This window comes from Cavia porcellus, unplaced genomic scaffold, assembly GCF_034190915.1.
Source record: "Cavia porcellus strain 051 isolate PalLab524CR breed Dunkin Hartley unplaced genomic scaffold, mCavPor4.1 scaffold_20, whole genome shotgun sequence".
Taxonomy (NCBI): Eukaryota; Metazoa; Chordata; class Mammalia; order Rodentia; family Caviidae; genus Cavia; species Cavia porcellus.
Window position 1 is genome coordinate 27,901,638 of NW_026947503.1, and position 26,081 is coordinate 27,927,718.

The window sequence follows — 26,081 nt, forward strand, 5'->3', positions numbered from 1 at the left end:
TAATCTGTTCAAAGTCTAAAAACTTACCAGAAAGCAATTTAAAAACCTGTTTCACCCCTGTTGTTTTACACATCCTATATTACAGAGGTGTTTTAAAATTTATACATTTATTTATATGTTTTTCTCTCATGGCTATAAAGACAAAATGAGAGACTATATATATGTTACATTGAAAGGAAAAACCCTGTTTATTTTGGGTATTACCCGCTAGCCAGTGAAAGTCTATGGTATAAGGATTTTCACAACCACAACGGGCTGCAATACTTCATCTTTCTTTGTTTTGAGTATAAATATTGAGAATAGTTTTGTTTGTTTATGCCAGTACAGTTTTATAGCAAATCCTTTCAAATGGGGTGCAAAGCTATCCTTGGATATTTGTAAAGGCTTTGCAAAATCATACATGAAATAAATTGTCCATTTGATTTGAACAAGTTTTGCAATTATTTGTGGCTTTAGCAGGGTCTTTTGAAGGGCACTGTATATATCTACCAGCTGGTTCTACTTCTTTATTTTTAAAATGCAAATGGAAAGCTTTGTACACAATCCTTTGGGAAAACCAGTGGTAAACTGTATATCAGGTGGTCAAGTTATACCATTTGAAATCTGGTTTCTATTCTAAAGAAACCATAATTTGCGAATTTTATCTCATGGATATTTATGTTTGAAACCAAAATTTATCCCACTTATGTCTATTTTTAAAAACAGTTTTCCCATTCAATGTTTTAGTGAAATAAAACATATAATGACTTAATTATTTTTTTAAGTATTGGTAATTCTGGGGAAAAATGCCTTTCTCTTTTTTATAAAATTTATAAAATTTTATAAAATTGTATATTTTAGTAATGTACTTCCATTGGCAATTTGAAAATGCCCTCTAATTATGAATAATTATTTTTTAAATTGGTCAATTTTTTTGGGAGGGGAGGTGATGTTTCTTTTTGTTTTTGTGACAAAGATTTTGGATTTCTGTGTTGAACAAATCTACTTACTCACTTAACCCGTGTTCATTGAGCTCTTAGCAAGGCACCAGTGTAGATTGTAGGTCACAAGGGCCCAGGTGCCCTCTGTCCTTTGTATCCTGCTAGGGGCCACTAAACAGATCCCAAGCCCAATATACAGTTTGTGTATATTTTTGTGTGCCTGAACTTAAACATATGCACATACACACCTGTACCTGTACACTATAGGAAATTTCAAATAGTGCTCACTAATTTGACAAAAATGCAGCAGTGGAAAGGGTTAATAATGAGCACAGTTGTGGGTTATATTGGGGCAGGGATGCCCTTATCTAGGGCAATCAGAGCTTACCCTCTAAAGAGGTGATGTTTAAGTTGAGACTATGAGTGGTAGTAGATGTTTGACTCTTGGGCTAATTAATATTACATTTGCAGAGATTTTTGATGACAGAGTACAAGTTCTTAAATCCCTTATATATGAAAACTATTAAATTTTGTCAAATTAGGTTATGGATAGAAATTGAAATTTGCAAATGCATTAGCATAGATGCAATTAGAAGTTGCTAATTTGTCCTTCTGCACTGAAGGAACATGATCATGTAAAAAAGTAAATCATGTCCCATCACAGGTCACATTAAAAGTTCGTATTTGCTGTGAGAAGACAGTTCATCCCTTAATATTAAGTAACATCCAGATTATACTTGTCATATGTACCACCTACATAATTAAAGCCTTAAAGTTGAAATATGAAAAGAATAAATTCCATGTAAGTACTTTATGGTGACCTTACATTTCACCTTTGTGAAGAATTGGTGCTTTGTTTTTTCATTGCTTAGATCTGTCTGTACTTACTAGACAGATAATACATTCTCTCTCTCTCTATATATATATATATATTTATATATATATAATTGGTGTGTGTGTATGTGTGTGCGTGTGCGTGCACACGCTTCCTTCAGTAGAATCTTTCCTTTCTTCACTGTACATGCACTTATTGCATGGGAAGAAATGTTTTAGAGGTGAAAAGATCACAGCAGGCGAGACAAGAGATGTATTGGGTGACAGCAAAGAATCTGTTGATAATGGAATGCAAAAAAGAAGTGGCTACAGAGAGTGACAGAAGAAAATAAAATCAGATCACGAGGGAAGAGGAATCCATTGCGGGTTCATGTGAGAAGTAAGAGCTGTCAGGGGCTCATACGAGGTTGGATCTCATGTCAGAAAATCTGGTTTTCAGGTCCGGATTATGAAAAGTAGCAGTTGAAAAGAGGAGGAGAGAGGAGTTAGTTACGAAGACCGCAGTAGTAAATTGAAGCAAATTTAAATGAGAATTTTTTAAGCCTTGTTGATGCAGCAGATGCAAATCTTTTATCTTTTCCCACACTATTGGTCTCCCTCCTTGGGGAAGCAGCACTGTCTTGACTCCTCAGGGACCCTTGAGGTAGAGGTTGGAAAGGCAGGTTCTCCCCGTTTGGCCTGTTCTTTAGCCACGGCTTGGAATTCCCTTCTTTGTGCTGTCCTCTCCAATGTTGAAATCCTTTCTCATGAAGTCCTGCTTCCAGGAAACTTCCGTCTCCTTCTCAGAAATCTCTCATTAAACAATTTTTTAATTTGCTATTTATAATAACTTAAAATATTTTGCCAATATTATTTTCTTAAGTGCATGTTTTGTCTCTACTAAATTTTGAGCTCAGGATTCAAAATTTATTGGGGAGGCACAAACAGAAAAATAGATCATGTTCCATAATTTTAAGTAATGGAACATTTTTTTTTTCTTTCTATTGAAGTGGGGGACACAAATGTCCTTTGAGGCCTCTGGAGAGTTCACAGTATTTTATTTTGTCCAAAATATTGCAAAACACAGTATTACTAATACATTAAGATAGGTTGCCTTGAGCAAGACATAGAAAGGTCTGTTCTATGCTCCCTGTCCCGGGGAAGGCAGTGGCCCATCCAGTTAGTGCAGTTTGCTGAACGCCAGCTGATCTAGAGTGAAGCTTCTAATCTGCACACAGTCCGAAGCCTCTGAAAATCCAGTGCAAGCTAGAGTGTCTTCTCACAACAATGCATATTGCTAGATAAATAAGTAAAACTTTGCAAGAGATGCACTGTTTATGTAGTGTGTGTGTAATGTTGATGCTGGTGAGAAACATCAAAGTATTTACAGATACCCTTTGCACCCAAAATTAGCTTTTACCTGTGTTAAGCACTCATAGGTATTTGATGTTTTATTTATATTTGAGAGAGGACTGCAGTGAATAGAAAAGATGAGAGAGACGATGTATGTGCAAATTGGGGAAGGATTAAGTGGAGAGCTATGTAGCGTGGAACTTACACACTTAAAAATGATCCTTTGTGGTGCTTTGACCACTATGAGTGCACCATAGATGATGATCTTTCAGTAGTCAAGCTTTATCTGGAGTATTTATTGTGACAAAACCTTTGTGAGCATTAAGTGCATAATCCTGTTTCTAGGGTGGTAGAGAGGGGAATCTAGCATTTAAGATGCTTTCAACTGTAACGGAAGAAAACTCTGACCCTGTTGGCTTCATTCTAGGAATAATAACCTGTTATCCAAAGAGAATGCTCAGAGAGGAACAGGGTGAGTTTCTTACTTGGTTAAAGGAATTTTCACAAGAGTCCAGGGCAGCCATGGCTTTGTGTCTCGTGTGCCTGCTCTTTTTCTTTTCTTTCTGGTACCAGCAATTGAACTCGGGACCTCACACTTTCCAAGTAGGTGCTGTGGGTCCAAGCTATATCCCTCGCCCCTTGAGTGCCTGCTCTTAATGCAGTCCCTGGCCAGGCCGGGCAAGGCTGGGATTGATTGGTCACGATACTTGTGGTCTGTTTTTGGAATCAAAATGAGGTCAACTTTTCTGGATCTGTGAGGAGAGGGGGTGGTTATGTGAGAAGAAGCAAAGAAAGACAACAGCAATACCCTTACGGGTTCTGTTACGGAGGAAGAAGAGGGTGAAGACACGGAATGCCTGCAAGTGACAATATCAGCGCATCTTTTGATAAACTAGTCTTATAAATTATAGCAAAGCAGTGTTTGCATTTTTCCAATCCATCTAAGTCTGAGTTATTTTCTTTACCACAGCATGGGGAGAGCCTCATGGGCTTCAGTCTGTGTGAGGAGCTGATACATGTCCTATCTGCATGGGCACTGTCCCCGCTGCTACCCCTCAGTTTGTCCCATGACTCCATGGTCATTCGTAATTAGAGAGATGAGGGTTATGCAACCTGGACAGAACGGTAGAGTTTGCCTGGATTATCCATTGTTTACAAAAGCAGGTTTCTGCGTGGGTGAGTAATCTGTCCATTCTCATAGGTACCTTCAATTTAAAGCTATTCTCTGTATTTCTATGTAAAAGAAGGAGGAAAAGCACAGGAAGATGAATGTACAATGCTTCTCAGAGTTAGTATCAATTAAAACTAGCATTTTCTTTTGGGACATATTCAAGTCAAAGGAAGTTCCTGATAATTAGGAAATCGGGATTCTGAATGATTATTTATAATAAAAGAGGTTAAGTTTTTCTGCAGACAACATTCTTGATCCAAATTTGGGGCATCAATATCTGAAGAGGTAACTTTCCTTTTATGCCATATAAGAAAATCAGACGCAGTTTGGAAAGGGGTTGAAAGGAGAAATGATGGTCTCCTCCTAGTTTTCTCAGGAACTTGCCTGGAGGACTGGGACCAACCCCTTCATTTCTCTGATGTATAAAATTGTAAAGGAAGATGAAATACTGTGCCTGAAAGTGCCTTGAAAAATCGAAAGCAGTAAACTGCTCTGGGGTATTTATTGTCACCGCCATGGTTCTGATGACTATAACTGAAGCAGAACGTGAAATATTAATGGTGCTGCTGTTAATCAGAGGGGGAAGTTGCAATGGAAGCCGCCCCCCTCCCCCCCCAGTTTTAACTGCCACCCAAGTCACGGGCACAGAGTGCCAGAGCCATTTTCTGCCTTGCTATCACTGGATCACAGAAAGCTGTTTTACTGTGGTGGTAACAGTTGTTTTCTTCTCTGTCTTGAGGCTAGTGATTGCATAAAGAGGCAAATATTTCCCTTTACAAATGACCATGTAAGGGATTATTGCTGTCAAGGGAGAAGGCATATGTGAAGTCTGACTTTCAGGGCACTTCAAAACCAAAAACAAAACTATAGAAATTCCTGTCCTTGTTGAGATTTGTTTATTAACTCTGTCTTGGAATATAACTGGTATGTGATTCACTGTGTTTAGAATATAGCTTTGCATTTTTTTTTGGTGGGGGGCAGGGTCTTACCGTGTAGTTCAGGCTGGTTTGAACCTAGCATACAGCTCAGGCTGACATATGTCAATCTCCCAAGTGCTAGGCTTACAAGTAGGTATTACCATGCCTGGCCTGAATCTGTTTATTTCTTATAGAATCTTCATCCATAGTTGCATATTTTTGAAATAAGTGATTATTAAATTACAGAGAAAGATGTATCAGGCAAATAGTTAAGAGCTGTTTGTGGTTTAATTTCCATAAAGAAAGATAGAGTGACAGTATGAATTTCTATCATGTTAGATTTTTCTTCTCAAAGTCACTGGAACAGTGTTAGTGAAGTTTCTCATCTCTAGAACACAATACCTGCCATCTACAACTTCAAGGCAAAAAGACTTAATTTAGTTCAAGGTTTCGTGGGATTCAGTCCATGGTTGTCTGACTCCATGGCAGAAGCATCACAATGGAAGGTTGTGGGGGAACAAAGATGCTTAGTTCATGGCAGCTGGAAAGTGAACAGGGGAATGGTATAAGAGAGGAAAGGACCAGGTTCCGTACAGAGTACTCAACAGACACACCCAGAACACTCTGACAGTTAAGCTTAGCCATATAGGAGCCCTGGAGAATGTTTGGTAACTTTGGAACGCTACCAGTATTTTTGATATTTTCTTGTATGTGCAGCCCATGTGATGAGGTCATCACTGATAGCCATCTAATGAATTCAGCCACACCAAGGGCCCCCTCTCTGCACAACCCTATGTTGGTTGTTTTGGATAGAAGGAAAGCAAAACGGACCTTGACCTTACCTTCATGCAGTTATTGGCCAGTGGGGAAGAGAATAATTTACTTGTTAATCGTAATGTAAAATTATATTTGTGACACATGCAATGAAAGACAAGAAACATGAATGAGGACGTTTTATTGCAGGTTGAGGGAACAAGGAAAACTGCATAAGGAAGTTGTGATTCAGCCATGGCTTGATACATGAGTGAAAACAGGCAGAGTAGGAAAGCAGTGTTGGGAATCGGCAGGGTAGGGTTAAACTCAAGGGAACACTTGTTCAGTTTCTGCAGTGATGTGGTCACAGTTACTGGTTTGCTGGAGTGTTAGCCATGGAGGTCAGGGTACCAAGGAAAGAGAGCATATGTGTACATTACCAAGATGGTCTTCAGATCCATCATTAAAATGATACTCTGATCCTGACACCAAAGTGCAAACTTTAAAGTATTTGAGGGAGACAGTGCAGGGTCAGATCTGTATGTCAATCACAAAGATCCCTTAGCCATATGTCGCACATTGTCAAAATGCTAGTGGCTCTTGAGGCCCTATCTCCCCTTGTAATTGTCTCACTAAAATATATTCCACTCTTTCCCCAGTGTGCATTATCCATGCAGTTTGTGTGGCATTACTGTATCTCAGGGGATAGCTGTGATTACACAAAACCAGTGATAGCAAACCATTTAGCACTTTCAATGATACCAAGAGCCTGCTGCGATGTGTGTGCCATAGGTTAGCCGCCGCTGGACTAAACTCATCAGGGCAGTTCTGCCAGCTTCCCCACAGAGATTCACTTGTCATCCAGGCCTAAGTAAATCCATGTGTGGTGTCTCCTGGCTTTAGGAATTGGTTCTGATGGTTCCATTCAGGACAAAGTTGAGAACGCATTTTGCACTTTTATAGATTGAACTCTTTTCTGTGGAAGGTAGCTGAGGAAGGAAACATGTATAGAAATCCTCTGGCTATGGCTATGAGCAAAACCTTGGGGTAAAGATGATACGGAACAGGCAGGGTGGAGGAATGGAAAGAGCCTTTGTCTTAGCTGATGGATAGATGCGTTGGGTTCACCAGCCCTAAAAGCCGTCTTATCCCTGGACTCATGCTTATCTGCCTATCTGGACCATTAAATTCTCCACATAGGAGAATTTCTGAGCTCTAGACACTCATAGTTTCTTTGCTAAATTTTATACTTATGTAACTTTGAACACACAATATCGAAAATGTACCTTTTTTTTTTTTTTTTTTAACTACTCCTAAACCTTCACCTATATCCATCAGAACAATTTGGGAATAAGCTGGCTTCTTTATTTTCCCAATTAAGTTAATTGTTAATCCTCTCTATTCTGTTTCCCTAATGTAATCCTGCATTGTCTGTTATCTTTCTTGTGACAGTGGCTTCTTGCCTTCTAAATAGTCTGTCTCCAAGTCTCCCCTTAATAATCCAGCATCCTCACGGCTGTCATTTCCACGCATAGAAGAGCCGGTCACTTTTGTATACCAGTGCCTGGCCAAAAGCCTTCAGAGTAAGTGACATAAGTCGGTGTTCTGTACAAGGCTGATCTCCCTTTGCTCCGCCTACATGCAACATTTCTTTATTGGCTGCCGTTGTGAATTGTACATACGACTTGCTTTCCACACTCATTGCAGGCCTTGCCATTTCCTGCATGAACATTGCTGTCTCATGCTACGGTGCTCTTATGTATTTTTCTGTTTTTGGAAAGCTCTATGTCTTGTGAGATGGCCCAACTTTGATCAAGCTGAAAAGGAGAGATAGATATTGCATTACCAAAATGGCAAATACTGCCATTTAAAGTCCCCGCTAGGTATGGCTGTCCTCTGGGCTCCCAGGCTGCACTTAGAGCCCACTGAAGTTTTCCGGCAATTCGTACTCCGCAGGAACATGTCCAAGCCTAACACTAGGAGTTGACAGCAGTCATTATTAAGCCAATGTCAGAAATCTCTTCTGCATTCAAGAGGGAGCCCAGCTCTTCCTGGACCCAGATTTACCCACTGCATAGTCCATGCCTCAGCTCAGACTAGAAGGACTACTTATGGTAGATTTATACAGAATCATTGTGTAAAGAGAGTTAATAGCTTATCTCAGCCACTAGGCACAAGTCTGTTTCTTGAGACCTTGTAATGCGAAATTCTTAAAACAAGATAATGTAGAATATGGTGAATTGGATGTGTAAAGGTCATGGTACTAAGAAATGAAATATATATCGATTTAAATAGAGTCTGATCGAGACAGAAGGTATAGCCTTTCCATCTTTTCTCTGACAGTAGGATGCATAATTTGAATGACATTTCTAGCCCCCACCCCCACCTCCTTATAGGTGGCCCTTGGCAGCTATCCCCAGGGTCCTTGAGATACTGCTGGAGTTACTTTCAGACACTTTCCAGGCCTCACGGTCAGAAGTCACAGCGTGGATGACAGCCTTGATGCCTCCCCAACTTCTGCTACTCTAGGTGTTGCTGCCACCGATCTGAGGAATGATCACAAACTGCCTGACAGGCAAAGAGAGGGGAGGATCAGCTTTCGTGCTGGTATTACTTGCAGTCACATTTGTGAAGTTGCGTTGAACTGTCTCCATGACAGTAACAGTTGTCCGTGGTGCTTGCCTCCAGCTGTGAACGAGATATCAGTCTTGGCCTCAGCAGGTTTGAAACTCAGATTTCTCCGATGGTCCACCTTGCAGCTACCCCATGACTGCTCTTTGGCCCTGCTCTCAGCATTAAGGCCCATCAGTATCATTAGTGTTAAAGTCCTCAAAAAAGTTTAAAAAATATACAAAACTGTGCATGCACAGCTGCTGCTCCCCTATATATCCTCATACTCCTGAAGGCAGTTGAGGAGGGGTCGCTTCTGTGTGTTAGTCTCCTATACTGCAGGACCACTCCCAATAAAACCTTACTTAAGTGGTTCCACAAATCGCTTTTTGATTTTTATCTCAGGTTATGTGGGCACAGCCAATTGTATTAAAAAGAGTTGGTAACACTAAGATCTGCAAACTCAGAACAGTGCCAAAAGCTACTAGCAGAGACCAGCAACTATTGGTGGCAGGAACTGGAGGAGACCAGCAGAGACTGGCAGAGAATACCAGAAGCTGCAGAAGCTGCTGGAAGAGCTCCAGAGAGTGCCAAAGGTGCTGTGATCCTCAGCTGCTGAGGAGGGAATAGGTGGCTAGGAGCTGTAGAGAGCTGTGACACTAAGGGTCAAACCCATTGGCTCTCAGCGTCTGGTGCCAAGGGACATCAAGAGAATTGTACTTTGCTGAACTGTGATTTCCATCTGAATTGAGTAAAAGAACCCTGAGCTAATTGGTGGCAGGATAAGTAGTGGATGAAAATTAAGAACAGTGAAAAGTAAAAGTATGGGGTGGGCTGTTTAAATTTAGATGTTTTTAAGGGGTCACATATTTTGATTGTGATACTGTCTATTTAATACAAAAAATTTCAGGTGTTCTTCACTCTTATTTAAGCGGCCTGGTGATTAGTACAGGGGAAGGAGTAGCAGATTCCTTGCTAGTCATTCTGTCACTGAGCCCTAAAATAAGGACCATACATCCAACCAGAGTAGTGGCTGTAAGAGTTCTGTGAAACAGTTTAGTGAAAATATTTCATAATGAATGATTGCTTGCATTGATGTGATGATAAGTACTCTATTTACAGACTCCTCTGAAGAACAAAAAGGGGTCGATTAGCAATGTCTGCCAATTTCCGTGGTGTAAATGCTCTCACAAGTGCTGGCTCTGAGTTACCAATGTGTTGTGATCTTGAACACTTCGTGAGAAAGATACATGTAATGCTAGTGCAAATTTCCTTCTCTTTTCTACATTAGCTATTGTCCAATAAAATGTAGCAATTTTTGTTTTGTTTTGGTTTTTACTACGTGTTATTTATAAGCAAAACCAATCCTTATTTCCTATGCCCCACCACTATTATATTAGAGGTCATTTGATTTGAGTGACAACTTAAAATGGTTGGTGCAGAATCTCTAACTGAGTAAGTGGAGAGACCAGGAACAAGCTGAGTGTCTCTTAAACCAGGGTTCTATGAGAGACACCGAGGGAGGTTGAGCAGTTGATTCCCTAAGGTTAAGTATCTGCCTTTGAAACTTAACATCGCTGTGTCCTAAATCACAGTGTGTCCCAAGAGTCAGTTCAAGGGTCTCGGGCAGTGAGGCAAACCCGAGGCACATGAGCTGCTATCAGTGATTTGTATCACTGAGAGTTTTAAAACTTTCACCATCACAGGTCTAGGGTCAGCTAGTGGAAGGTCCTGGGTTTGGTTCCAGTATCAGAAAAAGAAAAGAAAAACAACAAACAAAACCGAGTCAAAGAATAAAGCAGTCCTTTGTAGCCTGTATAATTTTTTTCTCCCTAAAATTTTGTACGGCTTTTTAGTAGTCAAATACTGTCTTTGGTTTTTATATTTCTCTCCCATTCTAGATTATGTATTTCACAAAGACCTGTTTTATATCAATCTTACGTCCCCTTTGTTATCAAAGATCATACTATGAAGGCAGTAATCATCGTAAAGCAGAAACTGCCCCTTTTTTGTTCGGAGGTTTCATGGTAACAGTTTGCGTATATTACCAGCAGTTATCCTAAGAGTACTAGAGAACAGATAACACTAATTCCCATTTTATGGATGAAAATATATACAATCTGAGATAACAAAAAGTTCTCCAAAATTCTACAAGTAGCAGACGGCTTACCACCCCACCATCAATGATGTTTAAAATGTAATGGTTGAAATAATGGGTAACAAATGCGCCGAGTTTATTTTCTTGAGACAGACTGAGCAGCCTGAGAACATTTGGTGCTCAGAGGGAGGAAGTGCTAAGAGGGGAAAACAAGTCTAAAAGGGAAAGAAGGATAGTTCAAAGACCAATTTCTCGTTTCATAATTCTGACTGGTGCCAGCTCTAACTGCGTATGTTTGCTTTACTTACAAGATAGAATCATCATGCCAGCATTCAGGGAAGTCTGTTTTGGAGGATGCATTAGTCAGGGTACGTGAGTTACTGGAACAAACAACCCCCTAACTTCATTTGCTTAACCTTGCAGAGGGTTCATTTTCTGGTCCCACTGAACAATGGGCAGAAGTGGAGGCCTACAGAGCTTTTTAGGTCTGGGTTTTCTTGTCCTAATTTTACTATCTCCTAAGGTCTTGAAGAGTCACCAACAGTTGTTACTAGAGAGGAGAGAGGTCATAGAATATTACATGGGAAGTTTAGGGAGCAAACCTGGCAAAAGCAAACATTACTTCTGTGTTGTTTCTGTTGGCCAAATTGTAGTGCCATGGCCACACCTGACTGCAGAGGAGGATGGGAGGTGTAGGCTTCCTGGGGCACAAAAGGATGGGGGTTGGTGAAGGCATAGCCTGTCTTCACCACACAGGGACACATCAGAGGTCTAGAAGTTTGGGACCACTAGTTTTCAGGAATACTGGACTTTGATGTGGTCCTAGAATGTGGCACTTGCTAAGGAGATACTAGGTTTGAGGCCAGCTGATGTCTTGTAGTGGGCAAGGTTGTTTTTACGTTTGCTGAGATAGATGTAGTATGTGCATGAGACACTGAGGAGGATGTTTTGGAGATGGAACGGACTTGTCACCTAGAAGTAGCTATCCAAACACTAATTATTGGTTACCTATAATATTTCTGAGGAGGAAAGGAGAAACACTACTGCAAAAGCGGGAACACTTTGTTCTATTTCTTGTAATGAGGACTGAACAGAGGAGGGCTTCACAGGCTAGGCAGGTGTTCTGCCACCAAGCTACAGCTAAGGCCCTTTTTGCTTTTTATTTTGAGACAGGGTCTTACTGCTGAGCTGAAGCTGACTTTGCCTCAGTCTGTCAGGTAGCTGGGATTGCAGGGTGTGCAGCACTGTATCTGGTCAAGTTGTTGTTCAAAAGAGTATATAGGATTTTCATAAATACAAATTTTACACTTAGAATTTTTACCTTAAAAGTTGTAATGTTTTTGTTTTTATAAAACAAGTTACTCAGTTTAGATCTTCTTGTGACACAAAATCGCAGACTTTCTATGGTTTCCGAGCAGTGCTTTGCAGAGTTCTGTACAGAGCATTGAGTTAAAGGATGATGAAAGAAGATCTGGGGCAAATGGACCATTTTAAGAACAAATGAGAGCACATGAATGCAATGAAGAGAATTCATCTTATCTTGTTTTGCATTTGCTATAGATTGTTTTGATCTTTCCCCATATTTATGAAGCTTTCAGTATTTCTTTTCTTTGGCTTTATTTATAATTGCAGATTCTGTGGTTTCTTTTGTGTACCACTTGCCTCCCCAAATTTGGCCCACCAGTTTCAAGTAGCAGAACAATTTATCGAGGACAGATCAGCCGAAATGTGGCTCCACTTTAGTAAACCAGAAGGAATGACATAAGGTTAGGTGACTGATGTGTGAGTTTTTGAATTTGATTTGGTTTTACATGGAAAGGTTGAAGCAATGATCCATGTATTCTAATAAAAATCATCAGTACAAATCAAATAAAATCTGGCTTAGTGGCTATTTTCCCACTGTATCGCTCACGGCTAGCCTGTGCTGTTACAGACCGCATTTGGCAGGCACTGGTTTTCCCCATAACAGAATCTTAAAGTTACATTGCTATCTTTGCTCTGTTAGGAGGGCATCTTTTCTAATCAGACCTTCTAATCTCATCAGATAAATCATTATTCTCTAGGACATCTTAGGCTTCCCTGAACCCCTTCTTGTTTGCTCTCAAGATGCCTGGTTATTGTCATTCCTTGGGGCTTTGCGTCCATCGCCTTTCAAACTAAGGACATTTCTGCATTCCTGAGGAAGAAGTATGGCTTTACTGAACTGGATTTGTAACACAGGACATAACAGTTCATTTCATCCTGCCTGGTTTGCCATTAGGTTACCAAGTGGGCAAACACAGGAGGAATCTAAGTTGTAGATTACTAGAATGTGCGACTTATATATCTTGTTCCCACCAAGCTGGTATGTTTACGTCTGAGAAAGCATCCATTATCACTGTCTAGTTTGTTCCAGTTTCTATTTCCAAAGCTGGAATGATACAAACTCAGGTATGTCTTCAGTATTTGAGTTAGGTGACTGTTTTAAAGATCTTGAAGGTGAAAGTTTGTACAGCAGTGTAGTTGAGGGAAATGTGGTGGCAAACCCATGGCATGCATGCCACTGCAGGCTGTTGCTTGTCATTGAAAGCTCTAAAAGGTTTGCCATCACATGAGCCATGTTTGCCATTGTAGACATAGAATCATAGCCCTGGGCCTTTTGCAGATGGATGTCATACAGGATAGCACAGACAGGAAGCGAGCACTGTTGTTGCCATAGCTCATGTGATTCAAAATGAATGTCGCCAGATAGGAAAAGTTGGTCATTTTAATGCTATCCAGTGCTCCTTTTCTTGAAAGTATTTAGTGAGTGTTCTTTTTGCCTGTTAGAATTAAAAAGGTGATTGTGGCAGCATGTAAGCGTGAAAATAAGCCTTATAGAGCATGATCTGTGTGTAGGATATTTTTTTCCTTTTGATTTTTTTTTCTACTTCTTTAAAAATAATTTTGAGCCAGTCATGGTGGCATTGGCACAGCTTGTAATTGCAGCATTGTGGGAACCTGAGGCAAGAGGATTGCAAGTTTGAGCCCAACGTGGATAATTCAGCAAGACCCTGTCTCAGAAAGGGTGGGGGGAAGAAAGGAGATGTAACTCCTAGTAAGAACCCAGTGGGGAAAGAAAAAATAAAAGTGATTTCTGCCTGCTCACTTTTAAGTCTATATATTCCCTTGATTCCAGTTTCTTTCTTTAAATCATTCTAGATATGTCATTTTAATTGATGAATATGTAAAAATTGGAAAAGAAGAAAGCATAATACAGAAGTGTGGTTAAGTTACTGTGAGATAAGATGTGAAATCCTGGGACTGGGGATTTAGCTCAGTGGCATAAGCGCCTGTCTTGCAAGCAGGCAGTCGTGAGTTCAATCCCCGGTACCGATAAAAATGAAAAAGACAAAAAAAAAAAAAAAAAAAAAAAGACAAAAAAAGATGTGAAGTCCTTGTCATCAGACAGATTTCTGACTGATTTGATTAAAATCTAGAAGATATCAATTGAACAAGTTACAACATATGGAATCTGTTTTTGACACAATCATTAATATTAAATAATTAGGAAATTCAAGTGTGTATATGCTGATATTACACAGACACATACACATGCGCACACACACACATACACACACACGAACCCAAGTAAGGAAAACCTTTGCCAATGTCTGTCAGCCATTTGGCTGACGTGGAATTGTGAAGAAAATTTCCTAAGCCTTTGTAAGTTAGGATTGAAGTCTGTCAGCAGTGTTCAGTGTATAACATGACAAGGATGTTAACCAACGGGTAAAGGGGTCATTTCCACCTCATATTGATTACAGAAAGTTAGCTCACTCCCTGCTGCGTGGTATGTATAAGTTCTGTCAAATGGCAGAGTTTTTCCCAGTCTTTTCTGCGGCCAAGTGCACTCTTTCCCATGGTGGTAATTCATTTGTACACCTGCTGTGTAAAAGTGAGAACGTATTCTTTTGAGGGATCAATTCACATCCCCCTTAAATATGTTAGACATTTCTCACTGTTATTTTTGCCACCCTGTGGAAGCCATACTAGATGTCTTTCTGTCACAGGTGCACCTCTCTCCCCCTTTGGGTGCAGTTGGGACATGGTACTGTTAAGACAAACCTTATTTTAATCATCAGATTATACAGTGCATGCCTCTTAAGATAGAATGGATGACTCGGTTTGGCCTTATGCATTAATTTTGTCTTCATCTTGGCCGAATTCCTTCAAAGTTAATAGAGCAATATATTCAACGTATTCTTTTTCTTGTCCTCCTGTTCTTGTTCCTGTCCTTCCTAACATCACCTAGGTCATAGGTCTTTCACTAATGATTGTATCCATTGAACTGTCACTACATTATAAATAAGCAACTTTGGAATAGTTTTAATTGATTAAAAAAGAACAAAAGTGTCAAGTTGAGTATTGACTGTACTATACGTGTTCCGATATAAGAATCACGAGCACCTAGCAGAGAAACCATAAGAATAGCTTGGGAACTGAACTGGGTATTCAGAATAGGGATGAATAAATTTTCATTTTTCACCTTGTATGCTTTTGATCTTTAATTTCATCCATTAGCACATAATTAAATATTAGTTTTAATGATTTTAAAGTGTATCTGTCTAGTTTGCTGATGAATTGATCAGCAAGAGTTTTAAGTATGCAATGGAGAATTCACCTTGACCAAGTGACCAACATTAGCATAACAACTGAGAGGCGAACCAACATGTTAGCACAGGACTCTGGATTTGATATCCTGGGAAAGATAGGAGGTTTTTCTTATTAATGGTGCTGAAGATTACATAGAGCCTTGCTCTAGCCCTACAAGGCTTTTATATAATGTTTATATTTACTTGAATAGTTGTGAGGAAGCCTTAGGTCATTCTAAACTGAGAAGCATCCTTTAAAGTAACTTGCTGTGTTCTTCAAGAATTCCAGCCACAAAAAGGAAAGAATGATTGAGGAAGTATTTTTGATTAAAATAGATGAGAGAGATGTAACACTTTGCATGACCTTGGATAGGGTTTTCTATCAAAGAGAGGAAAGTGCCAGATTTCCCTGTTATGGATTTACCATTTCAATGATAAATTCCCTGATTTTGATATCTGTGCAGTTTTTACTCTTACAAAATGCACACAGAAATTCAAAGGGGTAAATATGCTTGGTAAACCTACTCACAAATGGTTCAGAAGCAATGCATGGTTAAACTATTGTAGTTAAATTGTAGCTAAACACTTTCAAAGCTTAAAAAAAAAAGGAAAATGTAAGAAAAATTTTTTTAAAATGTATTTTTTTAACCACCCTTTGATCTTTTCTGTATTAGTTTTCAGACAAGGCTGGAGGGTCTGTGTTTCTTAAATGAAATTCATTATTGTGATGGTCAGCCAACTTTTGGGAATCAGTGCATATAACATAGATTATAAATTACCTTTCCTGAAAAATTTGCTACAATCATAACAACAGGAATTCTCTCAAAATTTGAATGAGTGAGTAAAGATTGATTTGGGTGAGTTTGAGTATGTGAATGGGGTATAATATAGTTGTAGTCCTTTTGAATCTTGGCCTAGTCTGAGCAAACTACACTAGACCAGACAACTTCTGTTCTGAATATTCTACAGACAGTAAGCGTTTTACCTGAATTTCTATGCTCTCATAATTCTGATTAACAAAGTTGGATGGTTAAATATCAGGCTATAAATTTAGGTAAAATATGTACTACTGAGCTCATGAATTCAAGAGAGATTTCCCCCTAATCCAAACCATCACAATTTCACATTTTAAATTTATTTCAAATTCATTTTTAACAGACTGCTTCCCTTCAAGTACATGTGTAAGTATAGTTATAAAACTGTAAACAGTTTATGGATTTTTACAGATTTTCATTATATGTGTTTGATACTGATTTACCTCTTCTTAGTTGTAACTGAGATAAAGAATTAGTAGTTTAAAACAGTGGGAACTACTTGTTCTGCTGTGATCAAGGAATTAGATAATCTGGCTTGTTTGCTTAAGAGTTCTGTGTCTTGAGACTTTTATAGGGCAGTATTAAAGCTCTGAGCCTTCTTATTATGCCAATACCCAGAAGATTGCTTTAATGAGAAGTAAAGGGCCTTTTTCCAATTACAAGGGAATAACTGTATTAAGTTCCTGTGTTATGTCAACCTCCTTTGATTTGATTACTGCGAAAGAAATGGATTTATCTGTCAGTGTTACTTAATTAAGCCTTCTCATTGATGTTTTGCAGAGTAATACAGTGTGGTTTGCACATTTGAGCCTAAATACAGAGAAAATTGGCCTAAAACTAAGACATGACCCTTAAAAATAATATGTAAGATTGATTGGTTGCTATTGCTAGGTCATTCCATGTGGTGTTAAACACAGGTGGAGGGATTACAAGGTTGAAAGGATAAATGAAAACCAGTACAGGAGAGATTATTTTCTGCAAATGTGACTATGTTAAAAAAAAAAAAAAAGATCTAGGTTTTAGGGCAGTTTTTTGAATATTTAAATCTGTTGGTTTCACTAGTGTTAGTGAAGCAGTTGGAATAATGGATGAGTAGAGTGAGAACAGAAGAAATAGGAAAATGAATTTTGTTAAAGTATAGAAGGAAATAGAAGAAGGGAAAAAGCAGAAAGAATGTCATTTGGGAGAAGTGGACCCAGCACCATAGTTACACTGAGCAATTACAGCTTACAAATATTTCAATTAAGGCCGCCTCCTCTTCTCAGAACCTCACAAATAGCACCCCAGGGAGCAAAGAGGTGCAGAGGGAAAAGAGGAGACTGTTGCCTATTTCATGTTGACTCTCCCCAAGAATAAATTAATGGATGTAATAAATTCTTAACCAAACAGGGACTTAATCTATTTGTATTTCTTGCATCATTACAGTATTATGGATTTTGTATCATAAAAATTATATGTGATTTGAAAAATACATGTTTAATTACATGTACATTATTAATTACAGATTCTGTTCTGTTAGGAAATGAAGCAATATTCTTAAATTTGTTTCTCTTTTTAATATTTTATTTTATAAAATGTTTGCCTCTTGTTTTTTCTGCTTTGCATGTACATTTGCAAATATGTGTATATTATTGTTATTATTGTTTGTTGTTATTTTTGGTTACTTAAGATAAGTTTTCACTATGTAGTTGACCCTGGTCTTGAACTCACCGTGTAGCCCAGGCTGGCCTCAAACTCAAGGCAGTTCTGCTGCCTCAGCCTTCTGAGTACTGGGATTACAGGTGTGAGCCACCAGGCCTGGCAAATATATTTTTTAAAGGTACAAGCACCTGTTAAAAAATGCACCTGAGTAGCTTCACCTTTAATTAGGCACTTAGAAGTTGTATAATGTTGGGGTTAGGTGGAACCTAGCTTCCCCAACACTCTTTTTTATACATAATGATTTTCTTGCAATTGGTCTTCCCTTTCTATTCTCTAAGAGTCTTATCGCAGTAAGGTTGATTAAGTCTTTTTATTAAATGCTTTTAGATGGTCATGTTTTAAAAAGTCAAAGAAGCATATACCATTCATATTACTCCATGCTTGCCTAAGTTATCATGGCTTTTCTTCTTTCTAAGTTCTTACTTAGAAAGCCATAATCCTAAAAGGATTCACTTTAGATGGAAAACCCTGGCAAGCTGGTCCCCAAGTTTTGAAAGATTTCTGCATCACTCTCACCATAGCACCTATCTTGGTGCTTCATACTGATTATTTAGCCTAGAATACTATTCAAGAAAGATTATCTTTGACATCTCCAAATTGCAGAGCTTGATAAATACTAAAGGCTTCAGGGTTACTTTTGTTTCAGTTTCATAATTTAACTGTCTATCTTGAGTTTTCCAAAAGAACTCTGAGTTTCAAAATGGAGATTGACATTGACATTTGTAACATTATTACTCAAAATTTCATGTGACATGACAGTTCTTTCTATTATATAACACTGAACAATGGAATTGATATGTATCTGAGATAGTTTAATGGTCATTTTGAAAAAATAGTTTATTTTTTAAATGTCAGGAAGATACAAAAGATATTAATGAACATTTAAGTTACAGGTGAATAAAGGCTAAAATGTTGCAAAGATTTCTTTCTGAACATTTTTTTTTTTACTTTTCCCTCAGTTATTTCACAGTTTATCTTTTCCCCCACCCTCTCTGTTTCATCCTTTCATTTTCAGATTAAGTTAGTATGGAAATCCATTGGCTCTGAGAAAAGTTCCAGCTGACAGCAGTGATCTGAACGTGTAAATCCCAGTCATGCACTCTTGGTAGTTGATATATCTCAGGGTTTGTGGGAGAAGTATGGGCGACACCTTCATTTTCTGCCCAGTCCAATTTGGAAAGTGATGGAAATTTTTCATCAGCTCAGATCGCTCACGATGAAGCATCATACGTTGTTTCTAATAGAAAGCAGAAATGATCGTGGATGTGTGGACATGGTCTATCAATATTTGGAGCTGCTCCTCAACTCATCCTATGTCTGTGCCACTGCTCAGATTCGACTCCACATTACTCTACCGAGAGCTCTTATTATACTGGGTGCTAATGAAAATGTGCACATCCTTAACACGCTCTTTGCTGATGAAATATTTTGAACTCTAAATTCATCTGGCACTGACGGAGAGCATATGCCATCTCAGTTTGTGTGGAGGGCTCAGCCAAGGGTTCTTCCTGGACTAGGAAATTAGTAGGAGCCGCAGATGTACGCAGTCTGTGAGTCCCCATAATGGTGTGCAGGATATTTAATAGTATCTGTTGTGGAAGGGAGACGGATTTGAGGCAGTGTAGACTTCAACATGTTTCCGAATGATTATCTTTCCTGGAAGAACTCAACCTCCTCAGTCTCCAAACACATTCTGAATATGTAGATTCTTTCATTAGGAAAGAGCAAGAATTTGCAGACTGGGAGAACACTGCCAAAATACCACTTTGTTTCTGTGACTTTGGGAGACTATCAGGTCTTGGGAATTAAGCATGTTCTAGACTGATTCACAACTCTGCTTCTAATCAGTATAGTCAGGTAGGTCTCACATGTTTGTTTCAAGTTAAACTTAACATAACATTCAGTTTGTGTTCTGAGCTTGTGCCTCTGGTTGGCATATATAATTTTTGACAGAACACCATTTACATAGCATACAGAGGGAATATTCCAGAGATAAACCAAGTCATTGAGTCAGTCTACTGCTTATTTTACTTGTGCCATAAATGTTCAGGGGGAAGATTAGGACTTGTCTGAAGTTTATTGATGTTTTTAAGATCCTAGAGAGTACATAAAAGTCTCTCTAGTTTCACAGAACTACAAGTCATAAAGATGGGCAACTAAGATTTTCTTATATAAGTCACACTTTTACAGTGTAAGTGGTTTGATTATCTTAGATATTGGAGGGTATTGATTACTGAATATTCAGGATGGTAGGGATTGGTCATTGAGCACACTATTTATTATGGACCAGGTACTTGCCTACGTGTTTAGCAAGTATAATTTACCTTATGTGCTCTAACAGTAACTCCTTAAAGTTCCAAATGCTGTTGTCCCCTTGTCTTCTGTTAGACACTGGCTTTGGATGCTCTTAAGTTTTCATTTTTGTTCTCCTTGACCCAAGAGGCCATTACATTTTCTAGATTGACAGTGTCCTTGGGGCAAAAATGCCTTTTCTTCCTCGCTGGGTTTCAGCTTTCACTTTGATTTTGGCTTGATAATTCTTTCCTATCTTGTCAGCTCATTAGTATTTTTAAGAAGATATAAAAAAATGTTATCCATCATTTTTAGTTTTCCGTGGGAGAGTTGTCCAAATATACTAGCCTGCCCTATTTCCAAGAATGGAAATCAAACTAGCTTATTTTACAGTTCACAAAAATAAGTTCAGAGAGGCCAGTGACTTGCTCACACCATGGAGTTGGGCGAGGCTGAATCACTGCTGAAACAGGGCTCCCCTCAACTTCCAGGGCTAGGCTTTGTACAATTCATCTAGTCTGATAGCTTTGATCTCACTATCAACAGAAGCCAAGTGATTTGGGTGATCAGATCCTAAGAATAATGAGCATGTATGGAAAAATCATAGAAATCAAGAATTCTATCTCTATTTCTTTCTTTCTTTTCTTTTTTTTTTCTTGTCTTTTTCATTTTTATCTGTACTGGGGATCGAACTCATGACTGCCTGCTTGCAAGGCAGGTGCTTATGCCGCTGAGCTAAATCCCCAGCCCCCTATCTCTATTTCTTTAAGTGGAGTGCTTGGTTCTACTTCTGCCCAAACGAACACCTGCAATTTAGCCCTGAAATGCCAGATGTTTTAGAGTGGCCTCATGTAGAACTAATACAAAAAATGACAATTTCCAGATTGCTCTGTTGCTGCTTCCCAGAGCAGCTGTCAGTCCTGGGTAAGGTACCACATCTATCCTAGTTGAAATAAAATCAGAAATTAGAGAAAATCTTGAACAGTTGAGCCCATTTCAGGTTTAGGGAAGAATAATTTTATATGCACTTGCTGTTCATATCTCTTTTCTCTTTCTGTCGAGGCTTTCTTTGCTTTTCATTCCAATCTTGAGTGGAGGGTGGCAGGAGAAAAAGGGAAAGAAGAAAACTGAATATTTAGAAAACCCCTCATTACTACACTGTGCTAGTGGACTTCACGTACCTTTTTCCTGTGTATTGCTTTGTCTCACCATCTAGATGTACAGATTCCTTATATCACAATATGTCTTTCTTGTCCTTGCAGTCTTCTAAGTCAGTGACTTACTAATGAGCCCAACCACTGTTCTGTGTCACACAAGGTACTCAGAGGTACTCAGAGTTAAGGATGTTTCTTTCCTATAAGGAACATATATCATAGTTTGGTATTGCATAAAATGTCTAGCTACATAGCTGTACATATACCCACATGGTTACTTCTGTACTGAGTTCTATATACTTAATAAACTGTAATATCGAGTCAGCCTTATGTACTGTTTTTCAGATATCATGCATAACTCTGTGACATTCTGTCCTCTGTGTTGAGGGCTCGTTGACATTATTCCCAACGAATTCAGTGCTAGATTTAGTTAGGTTTCTTCTGAACAATGACTGGTAGTCATTGTCAGTTGTGTTTCATTCTTGCTTTCTCTGCTTAAAAATTTTGGCCCTTTTTCAGCAGATACTAAGTTCTTTACAATACAGATTTTGATAAACCCATCATATGTCTGGTTTTATTGTTTCAGTTTTTTTTTTATTATTTTAACCCCTTGATTCTCTCAAGTATTCATTTTATTCACTTATGATGTGACACAAGTGTGGTTGGAAACTGCCAAATAAATTTGTTCGTTCCATCTGGAGAGAAGTGAGAGGGGAAAGTGTTCTAGGTAGTTGTGGATAGGAAATTCTTACCACGGGGGCATTTATGGTGGTGGATAAGAGCCATTACTTGTCCTACCATCTTTTTTTTTTTTTTTTTTTGTCTTTTTCCTTTTTATCGGTACCAGGGATCGAACTCACGACTGCCTGCTTGCAAAGCAGGTGCTTACGCCGCTGAGCTAAATCCCCAGCCCCGTCCTACCATCTTATAGCATCTGTACTTTTGTTCCAGCTCTGCTACTGACTGATAGCTTGGGCAAGTTTTTAATACCATTTTAGCTTTAGTTTTATGATACATAAAATTGGGATATGATTAGATATGTGTTGAGCAGCATCTTAGTACATATTTAGGCTCATTCCCTATGAAGTGATACTGTTGTTGAGGGAAGTGAGGAACAATTTAGGTAAAGAAAATTGCAGGAATAAAGACATGGCAGTGTCCAAGAGTGTGCAGTGTCCAGCAGGGAGCAAGGGATGACCATTTACATGGTGCACATAAAAATGAGTCCAGGTAAGAATGACGGGGACACAGATGAGATGGGAGGGTGTCCTAGACAAGACTTTTAAGATAAGGCAGGAGAAGGCTACTCTAAGTAGTATGGGCATGATTTGGCCTGTTTCTGATAGTATGGTCTCCTGGTTGTCCACCACCTGGACATATGCATGTTACCTAGCATACTTGTTAAAAACACAATTTTCTTGGCCTCACTCCTAGAGTTCCAGACTCAGCAGGTCTGAGATGGGCCCTAGGAACTCACTTTGAAATAAGCATGCCAGATATAGGTGGAGATACTTTGTGATACACTCAGCTAGTCATTGAGAAAAATACTTGCTCACCGACTGACAGGTCTGGTGAAACTTAGTAGAGGCAAAATGGAAATGAATGACCGAAAAGTGGCATGTTTGCCTTCATTATGAATTGCTGCTGTCCAAGCTGTACCTTTGTCTCTTCTTGCTGTAGATAAATGAACACCAGTTACATAGATTTTTTTTCGCAAGGTAAAATACAATTAAAATTCATATGATGGTTGTATTTATTGGATTTGATGGAGCTAGTGATTTGTCCTCATCTTCTAGATCTAACGGGAGGCAATGGGAGGCAAGAGTCTGTTCCAAAGAGAGCAATAAAGGGGAGGAAACAGAAAGGAAAGCACAGCGGCTCAAGGTCAGGAAAATAGAAAGATGGAGACTGGAAAAGAGAAGTCAGATATGATTGGCTGAGAATTTATTGTGAAGGAACCCAGCCAGTATTTAACCTGTTTTGAAAAAGCTTGACTTCCAGCGTTTTTAATTAGTGGATTGCTCGCTTTTGAAACTGCCCAGTTGGGAATACTCAAGTTTTGATGTGTTTTATCTGTTTGCTAATTAGCAGGCTGCTGGTTGACCATCATTTTCCCTTTATTGGTGGACAGGAGATGTATACAAAGGTCTTGTGAAACATTTCGACTTGAGTCTGAGTTCAAATGTGTATGAACCTGCATCTAGAAGATCTTATTAAATTATAAATCAAATTCTCTTACATCTTGTTCTCCAGTTTGATTTCATTTTTTCTCCTCTAGAATAGGGCTTGTAAATCTCTACACAGTTGACATGTGGAACCAGAATACTTAAGGTTGTAGAAGGCTGTTCTGTACCTGTGTAGGATCTTTAGCAGTGTACCTCACCTCTACCCTCAAGATAATAGGACCTGTCACCAAATGGTAACAACCAAAACTGTCTCCCCAGCTGCCAATGTCTTCTGGGGGCAAAATGATCCTGGTAGATACTACTGACCTACCCTGGTAGATAACAATAACAGTATTATCTCTGCAGACTTTGTATGTTTAAAGTCCTATTTTCAAGTTGAAAGGATAAATTTATAAGTCCAAACAATATGAAGTCTTTTGCTAGAAGGATTCAAATATGTTCCCTTATTACTTTTTGGCTGCATTGAAGAAGAGAAAGCTGTTAAAATAATCGAGTCTGGCTTCTACAGGTGAAAATGAAGTCAGGTTGTGACCATCAGTGATTGAAAGATTTTGTTATTTATATGCTCTTTTTCGGTCTGAAAATACTTGGTTTTTTTAGGTAAAAGTAAAGACAGCTATGTAGGTTGCAAAATTCAGTCGTGTAAGGATCTCAGAGGGTTACAGTAACTTCTTTATGTAGTTCAGTTCACCACATATACAATAAACAGCAGATTTGGGGCAAGTTTTACACCTTTTCTCCGGATGTGATTCATCCCCAGAGTTTTGTTCATGTGCCCGAGAGTACACCAAGCACTGATTCTAACTGTCCACCGGGAACATCTGTTTGTAGTTGTGCTGCTTTCTGAAGCACCAACTTTAAGAGGAGCTGACATACTATTTGTAGGAAGGAGGGAAGGAGGCAGGAAGAGAGCCAGAGTGAGCGTGAGGGAGACAATGAGCAAGAAAGAGGGACGGAGTCTAGTGTCAAATAGGCTGGTTGCTGTTGCTGTTCTCTCTTAAAATACTCTGTAACACTCTGTACTATACTGTTCCCAAAATCAATCAGTCAATTACACGGTGATTACTTCTGCAAATAAAGTAGCAGTAATAAAAGGAGTGACATTAGATTATTAAGAGAATAAACTTTATGTCTGAAATGTTAGGAAACATAATAAATGGGATTTTGTCGCCTGGACCAGGGTTTTACTCCCTCTTCCACTACTATCAGAGAATGTGGGTGATGTCTGTTATCAACTGTGATCAAAATCACATAACAGGGAAATGTTTTATGCTTACAGTGGGCCTTTCATCAAAAATCACAAAACCATTGCTAAATGTAGAGTGAGTAATTTTAAATGCTGCAATGTTTTAAGTAATTAATATGATAACCCTCTATTTGGGTACCCCTCTCCCCATAGAAAACAACATAATCCATTGGTTTCAGATCCATGCTGGGAAAGAATTTAGTGAATTCCAGTTTTCCAGGTTAAGTTGGTTCCTTCACCAGTATTTATCTATGTAAAACATGGCTTTGTGATTTCATAGTAACTTTCATTTTCACAACTGAAAACCCAGATTAAAGATTGGAGGCCAAGTGTTACATCTAGTTAAAACGATTTTTAAAAGAGAAAGTTTTGTTTCAATATTGAAAAAAAAAAAAAAACCTTCAAATAACCCTGAGAGCCCTGTAATGTGCTGATGGAGGTATGCCACTGAATACTTTTTTTATTTCATGTTTTGTGTTGCTTCTTTTTTGTCTGCCATAATAAATCTTGGCTAGAGAGCTGGAAGTATCCAGAATCACTGTGGCAAGGATGCTGAACCCGTTAGTATGGATATTTATCTCAATTTAACTTCTCTTTTGGTTTAAGGTTGTGTTATTGTATGTTATAAACTTATTTTGCTAAAGAATTTCAGTAAAACTTGCAGTTTAATGTCTATAAAAATCAAGGCAATCAAACATTTTGAAGGATTGAAACTAATTTTTATGTGCATGCCTCTGGTTCCTGAGGGTCCAGTTCATTTCTGCTGTGAATTTAAATGAGTTAATTTAAGTAGATAGGTCAGAAGCCACTATCATCGTGGTAGTCCGGTGCCTGGTTCTTAATTAAAGGCAACAGGAGATTAATTTGAAACATTAATTTCAAAGTGCATACACAGAAAGAAAGAATTATTGCAAGAAAGCCTAAAGAACTTTTCTCTTGTCCCTAGATGTAGAAGACAGAAGTAGCTCAGGGTCCTGGGGGAATGGAGGACATCCAAGCCCATCCAGGGTAAGTATATCTAATCTTTTTTTTCCCACAGCCAGGCATTGAAATATGTAAATTGACAAACCAAAGGTGAGTTTTTCCATATACACAGGTACACACACATATGTCTGAACAGATACACACACACACACACACACACACACACACACACACACACGCTAAATTTAATGAGGATCGACTTGCTTTGGGATTTTTTTTTTCATTCTCTTATTAGATACTGTTATGGAATTTACTCCTGTTCCATTTGTGCTAACCAAAAGAATCCTTTATAAAATATATGATCTTAGATTTTTCCAATTGTTGATCTAGTATTATAGAAAGTCATATGTTAAAAACAACACCATCCCTGTAATGGATTGGTGGAACAGATTAAAGGTTACACATGAAGAGGCAGCATGAGTTTCTAGCCTACCGATATAATCTGAGTAATAAAT

General features: G+C 38.6%; 1 protein-coding gene across 7 annotated transcripts in view; it reads left to right on the top strand.

Moving 5' to 3' along the window:
- Positions 1-26,081, top strand: part of Tcf4 (transcription factor 4) — a 331,213-nt gene that overhangs the window by 86,718 nt on the left and 218,414 nt on the right. For all 7 annotated transcript variants that reach the window (XM_063231576.1, XM_063231579.1, XM_063231575.1 and 4 more), the window contains exon 4: positions 25,589-25,650. In XM_063231576.1, coding sequence (XP_063087646.1) covers positions 25,589-25,650 — 62 coding nt within the window. The remainder of the gene's footprint in view (positions 1-25,588; positions 25,651-26,081) is intronic.